Raw genomic sequence first — 18,854 nt, 5'->3', positions numbered from 1 at the left:
AGACACAGCAGAGCTGAAGCCACGGCAGAGCTGAAGACACGGCAGAGCTGAAAACACGGCAGAGCTGAAAACACGGCAGAGCTGAAGACACAGCAGAGCTCAAGACACAGCAGAGCTCAAGACACAGCAGAGCTCAAGGCGTGGCAGAGCTGAAGACACAGCAGAGCTCAAGACACAGCAGAGCTCAAGACACAGCAGAGCTCAAGGCGTGGCAGAGCTGAAGACACAGCAGAGCTGAAGCCACGGCAGAGCTGAAGACACGGCAGAGCTGAAAACACGGCAGAGCTGAAGGCACGGCAGAGCTGAAGACGTGGCAGAGCTGAAGACACAGCAGAGCTCAAGACACAGCAGAGCTCAAGACGTGGCAGAGCTGAAGGCACGGCAGAGCTGAAGACGCGGCAGAGCTTAAGACACAGCAGAGCTCAAGACACAGCAGAGCTCAAGGCGTGGCAGAGCTGAAGACACAGCAGAGCTGAAGCCACAGCAAAGCTGAAGACGCGGCAGAGCTTAAGACACAGCAGAGCTCAAGACACAGCAGAGCTCAAGGCGTGGCAGAGCTGAAGACACAGCAGAGCTGAAGCCACGGCAGAGCTGAAGCCACGGCAGAGCTGAAGCCACGGCAGAGCTGAAGCCACGGCAGAGCTGAAGACATGGCAGAGCTGAAGACACAGCAGAGCTGGGTTGTGCCCCATAGTGACAACTCATTCTAAACAACTTTGCAGTTTTTCCATCTTTTAATAGGCCCTGGAACATGCCTTCACACACTGCAGCAGGCCTATGAAAAATTAAAGTTCATTAAAACTTGCCGTGGCTCAATTACTCCTTTCAAGTGCTGGGAGACAGTTCATCACCCTTAGCTTAATAGGAGCCGTGACATTTTACTGACCACTCAATTACTGCATTTAACTTTTCCCTTCAGCAAATAAAAAAAAAAAAACTGCATCCAGTGGGAATGGTCCAAATTGCCCTTTCATGCACAAAAAAAACCTGGAATACCTTGGAAATAAAGTAGTTTTGGACACATAATAAAGATACTTTTCATTGAATTGTTTTCAAATGTGTTTTCCATTGCTTTATATTTATGAGGTTATCACGAATAGTCACCTTGTATATGTCCCCACATAAAGACTAGAAGAGAGTTTTTATCCGTCCCCATATGAGGCTGCCATGCATGAAAGGGTTAAAGAACACCAGCATTACTATGGAATCGAGGGCTTGAGACACAGAAGGTGGTAGAAAGACTCAGACACCCTCCCAATCGAAACACACTTCAGAAATCCAATGCAACATCTCCTGATCCACGCAAGTCAGAAATTGCATAGCAATACCATGGTATCCCAGCTGTAGCACAGCATTTATTTCTTTATTTATTTATTAAATGCAGAGCCATTGTGTAATATTGCAATTGTAACATCAGACACCACTTTGTACTGTAAACACCCTATTTGAAAAGCAATGCCGGTAAATCAATCTTCAGTACCCACGATGGTGCTGTAAAGCAACCAGTAAAGACAGCTTCCATTCAATGTCTCTAGGCTTCCAAACAACTCCTAAGAAGCTGTTAATTGTACTGGGAGCCTCTTCTGCAGCTGCAGCTGGGCAGACTGCTGAAGGACGTCAATAAGACATATATTATTTGCTGATTTAACGAGGCAGACTAAGCCAGCATGTTTCATGTACCTCGATATTAAGCTAACTTGGATAATTGAACTCCAAATTGCACTGTTCTGGTCTGATAGATCACCAGCGCACCTGTTTTAAAAAGGGTTCAAAGTTTATTTTCTTTCAAGCACTGTTTATCTTTAAGTGCCATTGTCCTCATTTCAGGACAGGTTACTTTGTAATTTTTGGGGGGCATTTTTAACTGGCCTCTACCTGCTATTTTATTTTTCTCTAACTATATTGCTGTGATAACTTACTCTAATTTAGTTAACTGCAAAAGTGAAGTCTAAATGTAACTGTTAATTCTGTAAACACAGCCCTTGAGATGCTTTTATGACGCCTCAATATAAAATAAGAAACTGAAGCCTAAAAATGATTTCCTGGTGTTTTCCTCCCCACAGTGAAGATAAAGCTCAATTTTCTATGTGTTGAGCTTCATAGCCGCCGTAAATGTCACTGCTTGATTACAGGCATGTCTAACTTGACTGTCCTCGAAATAGGACGCAGTAGTTTGTAGCCAAAACTAAATTCCTTCAAAAAATCCTGGTCTAGATTTGCGAAGCTATTTACTCCAAATCATCATTAGCATTATTTCTGTGTGACTGGAACAAACACCATTAACAACATACCATCCCCTCACCATTTCATCTGTAAAGAGTTGTTCCTTGCCGTCTGTCCCAAGTCTACGTGCACTTGGTTTCCGAGTGTGTCCTCTGGACCTGGTTTCTGTGCTGCACTTAAAGCACTGGCCAAGGTGTTAGGTGGGGGTAACACTGAAAAAGTGACAGTTAAGCTCAGAAACTGGTGATCAACTAACCGCACATCACGTAATTGTGAAAATGTACAGAAGTGCAGTTGCTGTTGCAATCAATTTACATATAAATGACATTTTAGAATATTAATAAATATATCTTTTTTTTTTAATTCCAAGCAGTTTTTAAAATATAGCACACAAACAGCTAAGTGTTACAAAACAGTGCGTTCACACACAGAGCAGCTATTGGCCTGCTTGACTGTTTTTACCCAAACTATTCTGTCAGGTTAGCCGTCGTTCTGCTCTTGTGTTAAGTGCACCTGCCACCTTGTCCTCAAGAACACCTCAAAACTAAAACTCACTTTTCCCTTTACTTTGGATGGCTTATCATTATGCAATAAAAGTACATTTAAACAGAGTTCAATTTTTTCGCAATGACAGAGGCCCATGCCATAAACCCACAAATGGCAACTCCTTGAAACAATTATGTATCAATAAATAAAGTCCTCAGGCACTTCAGAGGATGAAACTGCATTTATTTATCACTGGCTTTGATATTAATGCCTATGCTTCTGCATGATAACACCGAACCCGAGCAAGGTCAGTATCATCCCTCCAAAGAGCATTTGAAAATGCCACGGAATTGACGTTTCCATTAATAAAGGAGAATCCATACAGAAAGGTATAGATCAGATACTGCTCTTCACTCTTTCTATGTTTATTCATACAGACTTGGTGGCAAAGCTTCCGGGCCAGAGCATAGTTTGAAAGGCCATTTGTCAAAATATAAAACATGTATAATATGCCTGTACAAGGAGATATATCTGAAACATTTTACTAAGGAAACCTGTGCCTGTATAAGGTGGCCCTTTATACCGTGGAACCAGGTATCAGACTGCCTGGCTGTGGCTCCCATTTGCCCCATAATGCCATTCCATTAGCACTTTCATTCTCATTATAAGACAGAACACAGATAGTACAGTCTCGTGACTTTCTGGTAGGCTAGTATAGAAATATCAGTGTGTAATACACCATACAGTATCAAAAGCAGATATATGCATACTGCAATCATAAAAGGTCAATTATCTTGAATATTTTTTGCGGATTCCTGTGTTTTGCTCAGATTCTCATGCGTCCTGTTATTGCGTTTCCCTTTTCAGAACATCAGAGCTCCACGGGCTTGTTTACAGTTCATTTATGTTCTGCAAATTCCCTCATTAGCATTAAGTGGGTTAATCCTGTTTTCTGTCTTCATAAACTGCACGCGTGTGATGGCTGGTTGGAAACCTACAGAGATCAATCTCCACATAGTGCAGTTCTCCCTTGTTGTTACATAATTCGACAATCCACTCATGTGTTTAATTCCCAGTTAGGCCAAACTGCACATGTGCTACACTTTATTTGTAAGGACGGTTCTCTAATTCATTGCTCTCAATATCCCACACTTTATCACACAGCGATTTTATTTTTATTATGTGGGGAATGGATAGGACGCCGAAACACCGAAGATGGGAGGGTCCACCTGATAACCCCTGTGAAGGGCTCCACCCAGCCCATTCCAGACGGCTGCCATGCTGAGGCGCTAGGGAGGCGACACTTTGGTTGATCCCTGGAGCCAGCATTATACTTCAGCCACGTTACCTGGCTCTAGAGGCTCATATATTACAGTGAAGCTACGTCTTGGTTGGTCCCCACGACTACTATCTCATTTTATCTTTAAAGCAAAGTCCAATATTAGCATAAAGTAATTAACAGCCACTCGCACGTAATGAAAATCATTACGATACTATACTGTTCACAGATGATGATAACTTCAAAATAATTGCCTCAAATTCATATTTGTATTGGAAGAGTAACACCTTAAGACAGCATGTTTTGTTCTAGTTTTAAAGATGAAACACCCTAGGAATCACAGCTATTCCACTGAAATTCATATAAACTAACCATCATTATTTTAAGGTCATTGTCTGCATCATCAACAGCTTCCAAGAAAAAAAACTACAACAACAAAGTAAAACTAACAAAACAGGAATGAGCAAGGAGACACGCAGGATTATTTCACAACTGTATGTCGCTGATTGACAGCTGAGGTACGGTCCATTTTGCTTTACATGGATTGGGTCACTTGTGTGAATCTGCTGCAGTGTGTCGAATGAGACATTACAATCGGTCTCTATTTATCCTCTGCTAAAAAGTCCACAACAGAAGCAAAAGCAGCAAAGCAAGGTGTGCGAAAAAATCAACCAGGCCAACACAGAACAGTGAAAGAAAATGATACAATCCAAAAATCAACCAGGCCAACACAGAACAGTGAAAGAAAATGATACAATCCAAAAATCAAAACCCCTACGCCTCATCAGGTCTGCTCATTACCTCATTACTGTTCAACGATATAAATCTATGATATGCAATAACCACAAAAATGGATCTTCTGACCTATTCTTTAATGCAGCTCACTGACCAGAGCAAAATCCTAATATAATTTCTTCAGGATAACTGAACCTTGTGTTCAGGCTCAATGGCATTTGGACTGGGTCATCATACTACCATCATGTTTTTTCTTTGTTTTTCAGAGTTATGTGAATATGGCCAGGCTACATTGGATAAATGAAGGAGAAGCTGCTAGACTTCCACAGTCCATTGAAGTGCATTTGTTTGCATGCACAGAACATGAACGCTCAAACCCTTTCCTCCATCACATGTGGTTTCTGTAGCATCATCCTCAAATGTTTTCTGTTAGGTGTTGATCTTCGATGCCCTTCGATGTGTCATCTAAAGGTTAGTACAAAGTTGGCTGATTAGGTTCAGTACATAAACCCTAGCAAGATTCTACTCTGCTCCCATAGCTGTGTGCATCACTGCAAAATAACCTTGATGTTCACATTTGCTCCATTTTGACATCTCAATCCGTTCACGTCATTCAGAACGGCTTTTCAATTTGTTTAATAATATGGTATAACACCCCTGTCCATGACAGCTTTAACACAATCCACAGGTCAGCTCCAAATGGTCTGTTAATAGAGATTAAACATTGTGATGCTAAATCGTTGAACACACGGCCCCACCGCCTTGGGACTCTATAAATAATATAAACAAGCTGACACAGGAGATACACACTATTTACCAATCAATGCACAGGATCAACTGCAACTTCAGCTCGGTACTCTTACCAGATAGTGATCTGTAATAAGCACTCAGAGTCTGGGTATCTTTTGACTGCTGCGAAGTTCCACAAATACCAATTTCACTGAAGAACGATCCCTCCTGGGCTGGATGCCAGCAGTGATAGTGAATCACCGTCGCTTGTGTGAATTAAGTACAAGCCTCTAGGGAGTGAAAAAATGAATCCAATTGATATCGCTCCTCGGGCCTCTCAGGGGTCATATGTGTGCCGCAAAAGAATGAGTACCACGAAACACTGACAGCACAAGAGATTGGAGCAGTCCCCAGCAGAGAGCCAGCAGGTCAGGGGGGATAAAACTGGGTCTGGATTCAAACAAATAGACGCAATTCACAAGAGATTGGAGCAGTCCCCAGCAGAGAGCCAGCAGGTCAGGGGGGATAAAACTGGGTCTGGATTCAAACAAATAGATGCAATTCACAAGAGATTGGAGCAGTCCCCAGCAGAGAGCCAGCAGGTCAGGGGGGATAAAACTGGGTCTGGATTCAAACAAATAGATGCAATTCACAAGAGATTGGAGCAGTCCCCAGCAGAGAGCCAGCAGGTCAGGGGGGATAAAACTGGGTCTGGATTCAAACAAATAGATGCAATTCACAAGAGATTGGAGCAGTCCCCAGCAGAGAGCCAGCAGGTCAGGGGGGATAAAACAGAGTGTGGATTCAAACAAATAGACAAGAGATTCCTGTGCATGCTCTTCTCACAGTGTAAACTCTGCCTCCTTCTCTATTGAGTGCTGACTTCCTCAACTCACCCTGCCTTTGAACCTGTTGTAAGTTATTAGGGCTCCCCTCCCTCCCTACTGAGCTACATATTAGAGAGTAAAACCTTCACATTACATCTTCTTATTACTGTCCCTTGTCTTTCTGAGTGCTTCTTATTGCAATACTTTCATTTGTGTGTTCTTCTTCGTCTGTGTTCATGTTCTAGTTGCCTTCCGTAGACACAGACAGTATTACAGAGACTAGCTCAGCCAAGGTGTCCTTATAGAAGTTAGAGCCGGCGTCATCTAGCTTGCATCACATAAGTACTGTCAGGAAAGTAGAACAGAAGATGAGCTCCAGAATGATGTGAAAGCACCTTGACACGAGGTGTGAGTAATTCAAACAATAACTTCTCATTTTGATATGAGAAGGCACCGCTGGTTTGAGTGACAACCAGCCTAATCCCCGGGATTAATAGGAATCAGCTACGAGGTAAGGTAGGCTGAAGGGTCTGAATTCATTTAGCCTAAAACAAAGAAGAATTAGACAGAGTTAACCCAGCTTACCGGATTGAACCACATCACTCTGAGGACCCAGATAGTCAGTGCAAAGTTCACAACCAAAATGATGAGCAGAAGCAGGACGAGCAGGTAGAGGCAGCGCTTTCTCCAGCCGTAGATCCCGATTTTGTAGACATACTCGTTGTCCGGCCTCTGCAGGCTAGTGCCCTGCGTCGTGGTGGTGTATTGCTCCCGTACCATCTGCTGGAGAAGACAAAGCTCAAGTCAGTGATAGCCATGGAGTAGAGAGCGATCACAGGACAGAGAACACAGCAAGGCAAGCAGGAGAGGAAAGCCAGGAATCCAGGAATCCAGACTGAATTTAAAGTGAGGGCCAAAAGTTTAGCATCACCTTGAATTTTAGAGATAATTAAAACAAAAACTGTATAAACATAATTTAGATATTTTATTTAACATCATGTAATCAGTGAAACTACAAAATTATATTGCAAAAGTGTACAAGAAGCCATAACAGTAGTACAGTATTTCGTGTTAGATTTCGAAATGTCACATCTTTCAATTTTTGTCAGTTTTTCATTAAGTATATGGAAAACTACAAAGCGGTATGCAATTCAATATGTTAACGTAACGTTATTCAGCAGGTTTCCGGACTTTAAGAAGCACAATGAGTTAATTCTATAGTGTGACGCAAAACGTTTGCCCACAGCTGTTTAAAGAAAGTTCCTTTTTATAATTGGATCCAAATCTTTTCTGTTATTCATTTGTTTGTTTTTTTCTCCGATACTGTATCTATTGGAAATTTTGCAACTCAAGTGTTTAACTTTGCAAGCTAAATGTAAATGCTAATAAACCCGTAACAAACCCCTCTATTGTGATAGAGTAGACTATCTATCCTATGAAGGAGGGATCATCATTGGCTAGTTACCTCTATGTTAGCCTGGGTTTATATATTTCAGGACTCTGCTATTTACTGCAGACGCAACGCTGTTTAAATCATTAAAGAAGAAATAAAACATTGTATTAATCAGTAACCAATTATCAGTGGGTAAAATGAAAAGAAAGCAAGTCACATAGGAGCTACTATATACAGTGTTGTCCCTCGACACGATTCTCATGCTCTTACTGACTTCCAGGAGAACACATTCACTCGTTGGTATTTACTGTGATACAAGGAAACTGGTTCTGTAATGACAAATAACTAAGGCCCTGAGGTTTCAGTTATAGATTGGAAACTCAGGCACTGGACTCAGTCAGTAACAACAAAAGTAGCTACAATTCTAAAAACAATTGCAATTAACTTGCCATCAGGAGAAACCTTCTAAAGAGTGCAACCAACTGGAAATTTGAAAAAGATCCACCTCTTCCATGACCAAATACCGGCCCCTCTTTCGTTCTTAATTAAATAAAGCCATGATCCCCCCCCAGAGGTCTCTCGACAGTTCTGAATTTCCAACAAGGAATTGGTGTTGTTTGCTCAGCACATGGAATTTGACAAATGTGATTAAGTCTCCTCCTTCGACCAGTTGCTGGTTCACATAAAATCATTAAACAAGCTGCTTTCTGAAGCCCTGTGTGGCCGCTTATTGTCTCAAAAAAGAAGCTGCTCCAGCCACACCTGCCTGCTGGCTTTTTTACATAGAGTTATAAATGCATGGAATAGCCTAATATGGAGGAGCCTTGATGGGCTGACTGGCCTTTTCTCGTTCCCAAACTTTTCTTCTGTTCTTATGCAATGCTACAACAGTAAGGAAGGGAAGTTGACATGTGCCCAATTGCCTGGATTGAAGTCATACTTTGGGCTAGATTCTCAAAGCTGCTTACGCCAAAGTTTAGCATTTAAAAACCCCCACTTCCAATTCTAAAATAAATTGGAGACAGCTTAAAACTCCGTGCAAGCAATGCAAATACAAGCCTGAGTAGTTTTCTGTACTTCTGGTTTGGTACATTTATTCATAGGTTTTGTGCTGTTTTCTCTGGTAAAAGATGGGGATAGGCTGAAATGCTCTAAGCATTATATACTGGAATGCTAAACAAACAGACTTCAACATCCATACATTTAATGAGGCAAAAACATGTACTGTATTCATCTCTGCACTCAGTAAACACAACTGAAGTATGTGTGATGCATTGGTTAAGCATCAGATACAGAACACAATAACTTGGCTCTAAAGGGTTACCATGCAACCATTAGCAATCACAACCAGCTATACTGCAGGGTACTGCAATCTTCCCCTGGCTGCAGTCTACAGCAATACCACTGAAACAGGTTCCTTTAAATAAATGGATCATATTACCTTTGCTTGTGTCCTTTAGACTGAGGTTCTATTTTTAATGATCTAGTTTGCAGACACCATAAAGGGTAACACTTTACATGAAGTGTCTCTAATTACTGTTCATTTATATGCAGTTACTTAGTTAATACATGTGCACCTACACATCATTACAATGGTATTATACATAATTACAATGTACTTTTACATGATCTAAACCTAATTTAAACCTTAACACTTCCCTAACTCTAAACCTATCTCTAGTCCTAACCTCCCTAACCCAAATCCTAACTCTAACCCTTTTCTGATACAATTGTGTACTTCATGCAAAAAAAATGTACATTTTCAGTACATTGTAACTATGCATAATAACACTGAAATACTATGGAAGTACACATGCACTTACTTAGTAATTACTATGCAAATACACTTGTTCCTGCATAAAGTAGACTGTGATTTAATTTAAATAGCATCTATTCGAGAGATGTGCATTTTCTAATGAAATCCATATACATTCCAGGGTACTAGCATGTGAAGTTTGTGCAAAGACATAGATACAGTATTTAAACTGCAGACGTATTGCTTTACATTTCCAGTGCAGAGAGTAAATTAAACATCACAGAATCGTGTATTGCATGCACAGTGCACTGCTGTACCATGAGATGAATGCTCCAAGGGCTGTAATAATTATTTGAAGAGAATCATGGTGCAGGTTTAATGAATAATGAGCAGGTGCAATCAATTATCTTACAGTGTTAATGCGATAACACTCAAATTCATTTTTAAGCCTTGGTCTTCACACGGTTCAATATCCTTGCATCTTTGCAATTGGCCACTGAATAAATTAATATATAGAGGAAATTATTTCCTCACATCATTAGAAAGCGACATGGAGGAACTGCGAAAGTGACTAATGCTTGCTCTCTTTCTATGGAGCTCATGTACCGGGCAGTGTTGTGCCATTCCTGACTCTGCTCTGTCTCCTGTCGGTGAGATGAGAGGAGGTTAAAAGCTCTAACACCACGAATGCAGACGAGCCCGGATCTTGTGCACTGTGGTTAAGATGCTCGCTTGTGGTGCGCGGGGTCGCCGGTTTGTGCCCAGCCTCCACCCTGTTTCACTCACATGGGATGCAACCTTAGCCTTGTTCAGTAAAAACACTCAAGAAACTGAGAATGATTCTCGATGGGAGCTATTTTCAAAGCCAGCCTCATTATAATCAGCCCTTTTGTTTTCTAATGGTACATAATGTTAGTCAAGGCATTAAGATTATACATACACTATTGACATGATGTTAAGAGCCGACATCAACCCTTAGCACCTAGCAGCAGCATTGCATTATGGGAACCCCCAGGATACAGTAGTGTTCAAAAGTTTGGAATCAGCAAATGATTTACAGCAAGACGAGGGCTGGGGATTGTACTGCCTCACTCAGAGCCCTACTTACTAAATACCCTGGTATCTCTGACTAGATAATCATCTCCTCTTTAGAAATATGCAAGAGATTTTAATGAACTGTCTCTCCACTTATTACCAATGCAGAATCACTGGTTATGACATCTTCATGTTACCCTCATAAACAGGTTTCTGGCTCAGGACTGCCAAGGACAACGTTACATTGAATACTGTACCAGTCTCGGCAGCCACCACCCAGGAAACCATTTTTTTGGGTAAAACAGAGAACAAATGCACAACTTGTGAGACGGATTGAATCATATTTAGGGTACCACTGAACTTGTGAGACGGATTGCTCATTAAAATCATTAGCTTATTTTTAAAGAGGGGACAGTTTTCTATTCAGGGATACCAGGATATTTAGAGAGCAAGTAGTCTGAGTGAAGTCATCTGGCAACAAACTCCCCATCCCCAGCTGTGCTGCTTTCCTAGAAAAAGGAGAACATTTCAGGGCACCATTCTACTTGTGAGATGTCTGGCTCATTAAAATAGTTATCTATTCAGGGATGACAAGATATTCAGTAACGGGTCTGAGAGAGGAGATATGGGCAATACAATCCCCAGCCCTAGTCTTGCTGGAAATCATTTACTGTTTGCAAACTTTTTAACACTTCTGTAAGTTACAGCTTAACGAAGATGCAAAAGAAAAATATGTTTTCATCACATGTAGAGTACCGTGATCCCACAACTCCCTCCTTCCCCAACCGAATCTAAACTTTCTAAATAATGAAGCATTTCATCTCTATTTACAGTAATAAATAGTAATGCATGGATGACACATTGATGCGGTATGCTTTGCTGTAAAGGAAGTTTACTGCATAACCTTCCATCTGCAGTCCAGAAGGAACCCAGGCATGTAAAATGAATCATTTTCTGTTTCCTTTAGAGGCCAGCCTCTATGTTTTTAAATGGTAAATGTCATTTTATTGCTCTAACAGTTCAATACTCCTTATCTCTGTCCTGGAAGAGAAAATGATAACTGCACCTGGTCATTGTAAACACAAAATACTGTACTGTGTACGATCAGTTGTGTTCATTCTGTCAATACAAAATAAACTGAATTCATACCAAACATCTTTTCTTTTGCAGTCACACCAATATTTGTACACTATAAGGGTTCCTTTGCCTGCTTGTAATCCAGTCATGCTTAAAGCTTACAGCCTATTCCCTTTCATTACATTATAAAGGCTAATAATGACAAAAAAGCATTATGTTTCTATAATGGAACCATTTTAGAATTCTCCTTCTGTAAGAAATTGTTTAACACCTTCAAATGAGGTCCAAGAGAAACTGAAAGTAAATTGATGAGCCTCCCCGACACCAGTCTGTTCCACTGTGGTTTGTACTGTACAGAATCTACCCTGAGTATGCCTGTATAATTCATTCGGCCAGGGTGAGTGATGTGCACAAGATCATGGTTCAGGCAGGTATCTTTCAGCCTTCCACATTCTTTATTGCTTTATTAATCCATTTCAAAAGGCCAGGGACAGAATCGACAGAACTGAGAGCAGTCTTGCTTGCTATATCTTTTGGGTCTAATTATCGCTACTACTTGTTATCTCAAGTTTTTTGCCTTGATCATCAAACCTTTTTTCTGATTCTTTTTTTTTTATTTCATCCTGTAAGCTAGGAGAGTTTTGTTTTTTAAAGGCTGAAGGAAAATCATTGAGATGGCTATCAAAAGTAAAGAAAGGTTTACCTTTTCTTGGCAGCGCTTAAATAATTTCATTCATCATCCATGAATGCTATACATTTTCTAAACGTCCTTGTTTAGCATTCTCTTTAAAAAACTATTTTCTGCCAATTCAGAGTGACTGGCTTGGATACTGTTTCTGCAATAACAACTGCCAAGAAATGGTACAACACTTAAAGTGATACCTGTCTGGTCAGCTACTTTTAACAAATCTCTCACCCTGCATCGGCAGAAAAGGAATAACATAAGAAGCAACTTACACTGAACTGCATTCTCCAGCAAAAGAAATGGAAACCCATTGCATTTCAACAATATTAACACAAGATACTGGATGTTCTGAAACTAATACGATACAATAGAATGACAAACCACATCCAAGCCTCATGTAAGCCATACTGTTATAGACTTTGGCCTCTGACGACACTGCATAGGGCCATTCTGTAATGAAGTCCTATTTTTTGAAAGAAGAGAATCATGTTAATGTTATAAAATGAGACACAAAAGACACCGAGAGTGCTTAAGATAATTTAAAAAAACTGATGTTTTACCTCTTTCAAAAAATTAAGTTAATTAAAGAGGTTTTGAAAATATGGCCCATGCATTATTATCTTGGAGAAGGTGCATGGCTTCCAGAAAGGCTGTTTAAAAGAGGCCTGTGTGTAGTATTGAATCAAACACCACAGTGAATAACACAGATCTGTGTGTACCGGAAGATCTGCTTCCTTTAACACACTGATGCATTACGATGTCAGCTCCTCCATGGGGTTTAATGTTATCATTAGACTTGTTTGCAAAACCTTTCTTTGCAATTATGAAAGACTTCTAGAAATCCTGAAACACCAGGTCTGCCTATTTCAGCAGGAAAAACCATTTCATTAGCAGAATGCGTGACATCAAAAATGATTCAAAGTCGAAAGACCCGTACGTGACACAGGACTTGCAGAGTAATTTGTGAAAGTCAAATTGTGTTTGTCTCTTATGGCAATTTGTATGCACCTCGAGCCTGACAGCTACTTTGTAGAGTTTCACAGACAACAATTTGATTCCTGTTGTTTATAGGCAATTTGTTTATCGAAGATGCGAGGAAAATGCAACACTGAGCATTTATATGAAGCGTGCTGCAGTAAAAAACAAACAAAAGAAAATGTAAATGATGCTGGACAAAAACATCCTAATGACACCTGTCACTCCGGTTCTAGAGTTCAGAACAGTGTTTAGAACTGTGTGTCAGAATCAACAGTCTGGCAGCTCAGCAAAACATTCCCCAGGGCTTGACTGAGTGACCTGAGTGGAACCTGCAACTAACTCCATTCCCCAGGGCTTGACTGAGTGACCTGAGTGGAACCTGCAACTAACTCCATTCCCCAGGGCTTGACTGAGTGACCTGAGTGGAACCTGCAACTAACTTCATTCCCCAGGGCTTGACTGAGTGACCTGAGTGGAACCTGCAACTAACTCCATTCCCCAGGACTAGACTGAGTGACCTGAGTGGAACCTGCAACTAACTCCATTCCCCAGGGCTTGACTGAGTGACCTGAGTGGAACCTGCAACTAACTTCATTCCCCAGGGCTTGACTGAGTGACCTGAGTGGAACCTGCAACTAACTCCATTCCCCAGGACTAGACTGAGTGACCTGAGTGGTACCTGCAACTAACTCCATTCCCCAGGGCTTGACTGAGTGACCTGAGTGGAACCTGCAACTAACTCCATTCCCCAGGGCTTGACTGAGTGACCTGAGTGGTACCTGCAACTAACTCCATTCCCCAGGGCTTGACTGAGTGACCTGAGTGGAACCTGCAACTAACTCCATTCCCCAGGACTAGACTGAGTGACCTGAGTGGAACCTGCAACTAACTCCATTCCCCAGGACTAGACTGAGTGACCTGAGTGGTACCTGCAACTAACTCCATTCCCCAGGACTAGACTGAGTGACCTGAGTGGAACCTGCAACTAACTCCATTCCCCAGGGCTTGACTGAGTGACCTGAGTGGAACCTGCAACTAACTCCATTCCCCAGGGCTTGACTGAGTGACCTGAGTGGAACCTGCAACTAACTCAGAGTTCAGCAGCTCAAGCAATGAAAAGGTAAAACTATCATTGAGAAATTGCTCGTTTCCTTTCAGTTTGGCTCACTCGTCCACCTGGACCAGTGATCTCCTAGCCAATGTAATGATGCCTACTGCTCAGCTGCATGCTGTGCTGCTTCTGCATTGTGGCTTTTTCTTTGTTCTGTTTGAATCAAAATGTTTTTAAGCAAACACAATGTAAGAAGATATAGTAAATATGGACTGGAGAGGAGGGCTATGGTAGAAAATCACTGACCCGAGGGAAGACTATTGTTACCGACAGGGAGCTACAATTAAGGCCCTGTGAAAATCGCGATTTCACGGACTACGCGGAAATCGTGAAATTAGCCCAATACCGCGATTTTTACAATATTCTCAAGAAATAAAAACAAATTTCATAATCATTTGTATTTCATACAAAAAAAAAAAAAATCACATTAACGAAACTATACAGCTCTGCTATGTGCCTGCGTGTAATATTTGCCATGCATAGAGTGCTGTGCGGGAAATTAAAATACTACACACTGTAAATAAGAAAATGGATGTGTCTAAAAAGGCTAAAAATGTGTCTGCAGCAGATCATGTAAAGCAGTATCCAGCAGGAGTTCTACACAGCGATGGAGGTAAGCTCTTCTGTATGTCCTGCAACGTTACTGTTGCAGATCCACTTTACCTACAGGCTGTTAATTACAACACCGTGTCACAAGCTATTGTAAAAAGTGCTTGAGTAACTTTGATGTTAATTTTGATGTCAGTGCTTTTAGATGTATATTTGCTGTTTAAAAAGATATAATCTGTACACGTAATTTATAACATATTTCCGTGCACACTCCGTGAAATACGATACTTTACTATACACTGCTGTGAATTTTAAAGAACATTTTGGTGATTTTCACAGGGCCTTAGCTATAATGCACCCTGGAGGGGCATTTCATTTTCCTCTATGGCTGAGTCTGCAGTACATATTTAATATATGAATCAGTCAAGAAAATAAGCGAGGCAAGGTTGGACAGTAAATACAACTTTATATATTTTGTTTAAATATAGCTGATACAGCACAAGTAAATAAATACATAACAGAAATAAATAAATAACAGAAAATGTTTCTCAAGTTCATACCGCATAGTTAACAAAGTTTCTCTCTGTCTCCGTCTGGTCTGCAGGCTGTTTGAATTTGTTTGAATTTCAGAAAGTCAGAAAACAGTGACAGTGGCGTTTTAATCACCATTTGAGTGTTTGGAGCATCTTTCTTTTGTAGTATGTTTTGTAATTAATTTTCTGTTAACTCACAGAATCGGTGTTCAGCCATTTTCTCTTGTGAAGGGTGTAGGGGAGAAAGGAGTGGGACTGACAGTGATGTGAACCAATCACATGACAGACAGAGACTATTGACCGGTGGTGTAAGGATGTTAGGGCAATAGTTCAATCTATTTTTCCTTCTATGGTGAGGTTTTACTCAATCACAGGCCAGGATTTCCAATCACTGATTCATATATATATATATATGCTGCATTGCTAGAACAAAAAAAATAAAATGAATGAACAGAATGTCACAGTACCCATTCGTGCAGCTGATGAGTGAACCCACATTACACAGCTGGATTGCAACCATGTGCTGAAGATGAGGCTATAATTCAATTTTAACAGACACGTTTCTCTTTTCTAAAGGAAGATCAGGCTGTTGGATGAATGGTGCTACAGCCTAATGCTTTAAAAGCGGTGGAGCTGCATTTCCGCTTGCAATCTGTCATCGTTGTGTGACTCACAATTAGCATAACTTTAAAAGGAACACTTTATGCCCTCTGAATTTGCATGCTTTTTACAAAATCTATTAGTTATACCATTATATGTGTTCCTAAATCATCATTTACTACTGCTTCTGCACTCGTGGGTATTTGGCATGTGTAATAAAGTCACCAGCACATTGTCAGTTGTCAGTGGTCTTGTCAGAAATTCACCCCTGAAAGGGAGATTCAGTTGCAAAGGAGGCAGAGTGGAGCAGGAGGAAGCACAGCAGGGTGCAGGTACCCTAAGTCCCAGGGGTAAACCTGGGAGAGATACAAGAGGGGCTGTTGCATCTTTAAAAGCGGGAAGGTCAGGTTTACAAACTGAAAATATGACTGAATGCCACGACAGAAAATTATTCTTTACTGTCCTTTTTTCAACTTCTGTAAATGACTTGATTAACCTTGAATACAGCGCTACCAGAGACGGCTTTGCAAAGCTGCCATAAGTGGCTCTAGTGCAGGGAACCGACACAGCCACTGTCTCTGAAGAACTCTTAATGAGGGTCTTTTGTTGCACTGGTTTCTCAGGAGAGAAGGAAATGTAATCGTTTTTACAATACAGCCCCCATTAAAAAAAAAGACTTGCAGGTTTTCAAAGAACAGCAGGGATGTTGCCTTTGTCTTTCTCCATATTCCAAATTCTAATTTAGAATGAATTAAGAAACTGGGGGGGTTAGAAGAACCCGATTTGTCCAGTAGTGGCTTTGTACCCTTGAAAGGATACTTTGTATGATCTCCGCTTTCCTGACATGTAATTACTTGCCTGTTTCAAACCCTCTTACTGTACGTGTGTTCTCTGTTGCTGCTTTGCTATTTACTCACAGATGTAGAGGGGGCAGAAAATGACACCCCAAGTGGTCATCTCTAAAACCACCTCCCTTTTAGGAACGCAAGGGAAACCTCTGCGTGAACACCTTCACTCTGAACACACATAATGGGATGAAGAGCAAACGCAATGCTAAAATACTGATCACAGTATCTGGTTGATCCACGTTAACCCGGGATCCCAGATAAACCCTTTTCACTGTGGTTGAAAGGTGGCATGTTTGCAGTAATAATTAATAACCCAGGTAAATAACGATCTGAGCAGAGACAACACTAGAGAACGAACGAGAACACACCGGGCATAACTGGATATTAAACAGGTAAGAATGTACTATTCTGCATGCTGTTAGGTGACATGTGACAGCTTCTTTAATCCTTATCATATGCATATTAAAAGCAGATAAGAGATGTAAAAAAAAATCACTAATTTAAGCAAGCAGAACTAGCAGAGACTATGGAAAATATCATCTATTTTTAATTAAAAGAACCCATTACTGTAGCAGTTATGATTTTTTTTTTCAACACCTTGGGTATAACAAAGTCACTTTGCATCCCTTGCACAGTCCTTTCTAAAATGAATAATTCTGATAAATGAATGCAGACGTATCAGGGGCTGCAGTGCATTGATAAATCAGGACCTGTTAAAAGAGCAGCCAGGTGAGGAATAAAAGCAGACCAGGGTTTAGAGCAGAAACATTATTTATGAGCAGCTCCTATCAGCTTCCCCCCTCCCAATTCATTCCCCATTGTCAAACCGCACACATCCGCATTATTATTATCATTATTATTATCTCTTTAAGACAGATTTTTCTTTTGTTTTTATAGTTACTTGCAAGCAATACATTTTCACTAATGTCGCGTTTGTTTAAAAGCTGCAAAAGGTACATGCCGCAAAATAAGCACAGTTACTGAGTGTATATACAGTGCACGGCGATGTCACCCACTTGAGAGGCTGTAATAGAATCAACTGGTGGGAACAAGAATGTCATTCCATGCAAAAAAGTGCCTTGCCATTGTAACGCTCAGTGTCGTGTGATACACTGCGTTACATATTCTGTGCAGTCCCTCAGTCAGTGAGAGGAGAGGAGGTTAGAAGCTCTAAAACCACGACTGCAGATGAGTCCGGCTCTTTTGCATTGTGGTTAAGACGCTTGCTTGCGGTGTCTGGTTCATGCTCAGCCTCCGCCTGGTTATACCCTTTTTCATTGACAACATGAATTTAGCTTAGGAAGGCGAGAGGCTGGTGGGCATGATATGATATCTGATACTGGTATCAGCCTGTATCTTTGAACATGTTAAGACTAGACATACAAAACAAAAGCATGTAAAAAACTGCTTAGAAATCAAAAGGAGCATCAATCGACACTTGAATAAAACCTGTGCATGAATGCCACGGCACATCTTTATCATGAACAGCAGTGGCATCTTGAAGAGTCCCACTACAATCAATTACCACCAACTGCACAGTACATTCTGTCTGAATATGACTTCAGCTGTCCAGATGTATCTTTACAGTTAACTTAGAAACCACTCCTCCAGGCTAAATCAAGTAAGTTTATATTCAGTCAGGAAACTCATGCGATGGATTATTTATTAAAGTAGACTTCTACGCTACTAAATTATACATATTTTACACTTCAGTCTTCAGCCTGTCGAGGTACCCCTGCCCATAAATTAGCTTGCAGATAAGTGGGGAGGCTGGCTGTAGGGAAGCTGTGGGCAGGGGGGCAGGATAGCTGCCCTCCCCAGTTAGACGAAGCCAAAAAGCAGGTGGAGGCTGGGGGAGGAGGAGGTGAACTCTGGTGCACCGCGGGGATGTAATGGATTGAGGTGAGATAGAAATCCCTTCCTTGCCGATCATTGGACGTATTGTTTATCGAAGGACAAATAAGATACTGGCTATTCGACTGACTCCCTCTCACCACGGCTGTTATAATG

The 18,854-nt window shown here is 41.0% G+C and overlaps 1 protein-coding gene across 4 annotated transcripts in view; it reads right to left on the bottom strand.

Moving 5' to 3' along the window:
• Nucleotides 1-18,854, bottom strand: part of LOC117406076 (gamma-sarcoglycan-like) — a 59,410-nt gene that overhangs the window by 27,825 nt on the left and 12,731 nt on the right. For 2 of the 4 annotated variants that reach the window (XM_059030649.1, XM_059030648.1), the window contains exon 2: nucleotides 6,865-7,062. In XM_059030649.1, the coding sequence (XP_058886632.1) occupies nucleotides 6,865-7,059 (195 nt within the window). In that variant the 5' untranslated portion in view covers nucleotides 7,060-7,062. The remainder of the gene's footprint in view (nucleotides 1-6,864; nucleotides 7,063-18,854) is intronic. The other 2 variants (XM_059030650.1, XM_059030647.1) reach the window with 1 other exon arrangement.

This window comes from Acipenser ruthenus, chromosome 9 (genome assembly GCF_902713425.1).
Source record: "Acipenser ruthenus chromosome 9, fAciRut3.2 maternal haplotype, whole genome shotgun sequence".
In the NCBI taxonomy this organism is placed as follows: domain Eukaryota; kingdom Metazoa; phylum Chordata; class Actinopteri; order Acipenseriformes; family Acipenseridae; genus Acipenser; species Acipenser ruthenus.
Note: the sequence above shows the minus strand (reverse complement) of the source record. Positions and strands in the feature narration are given on the sequence as shown.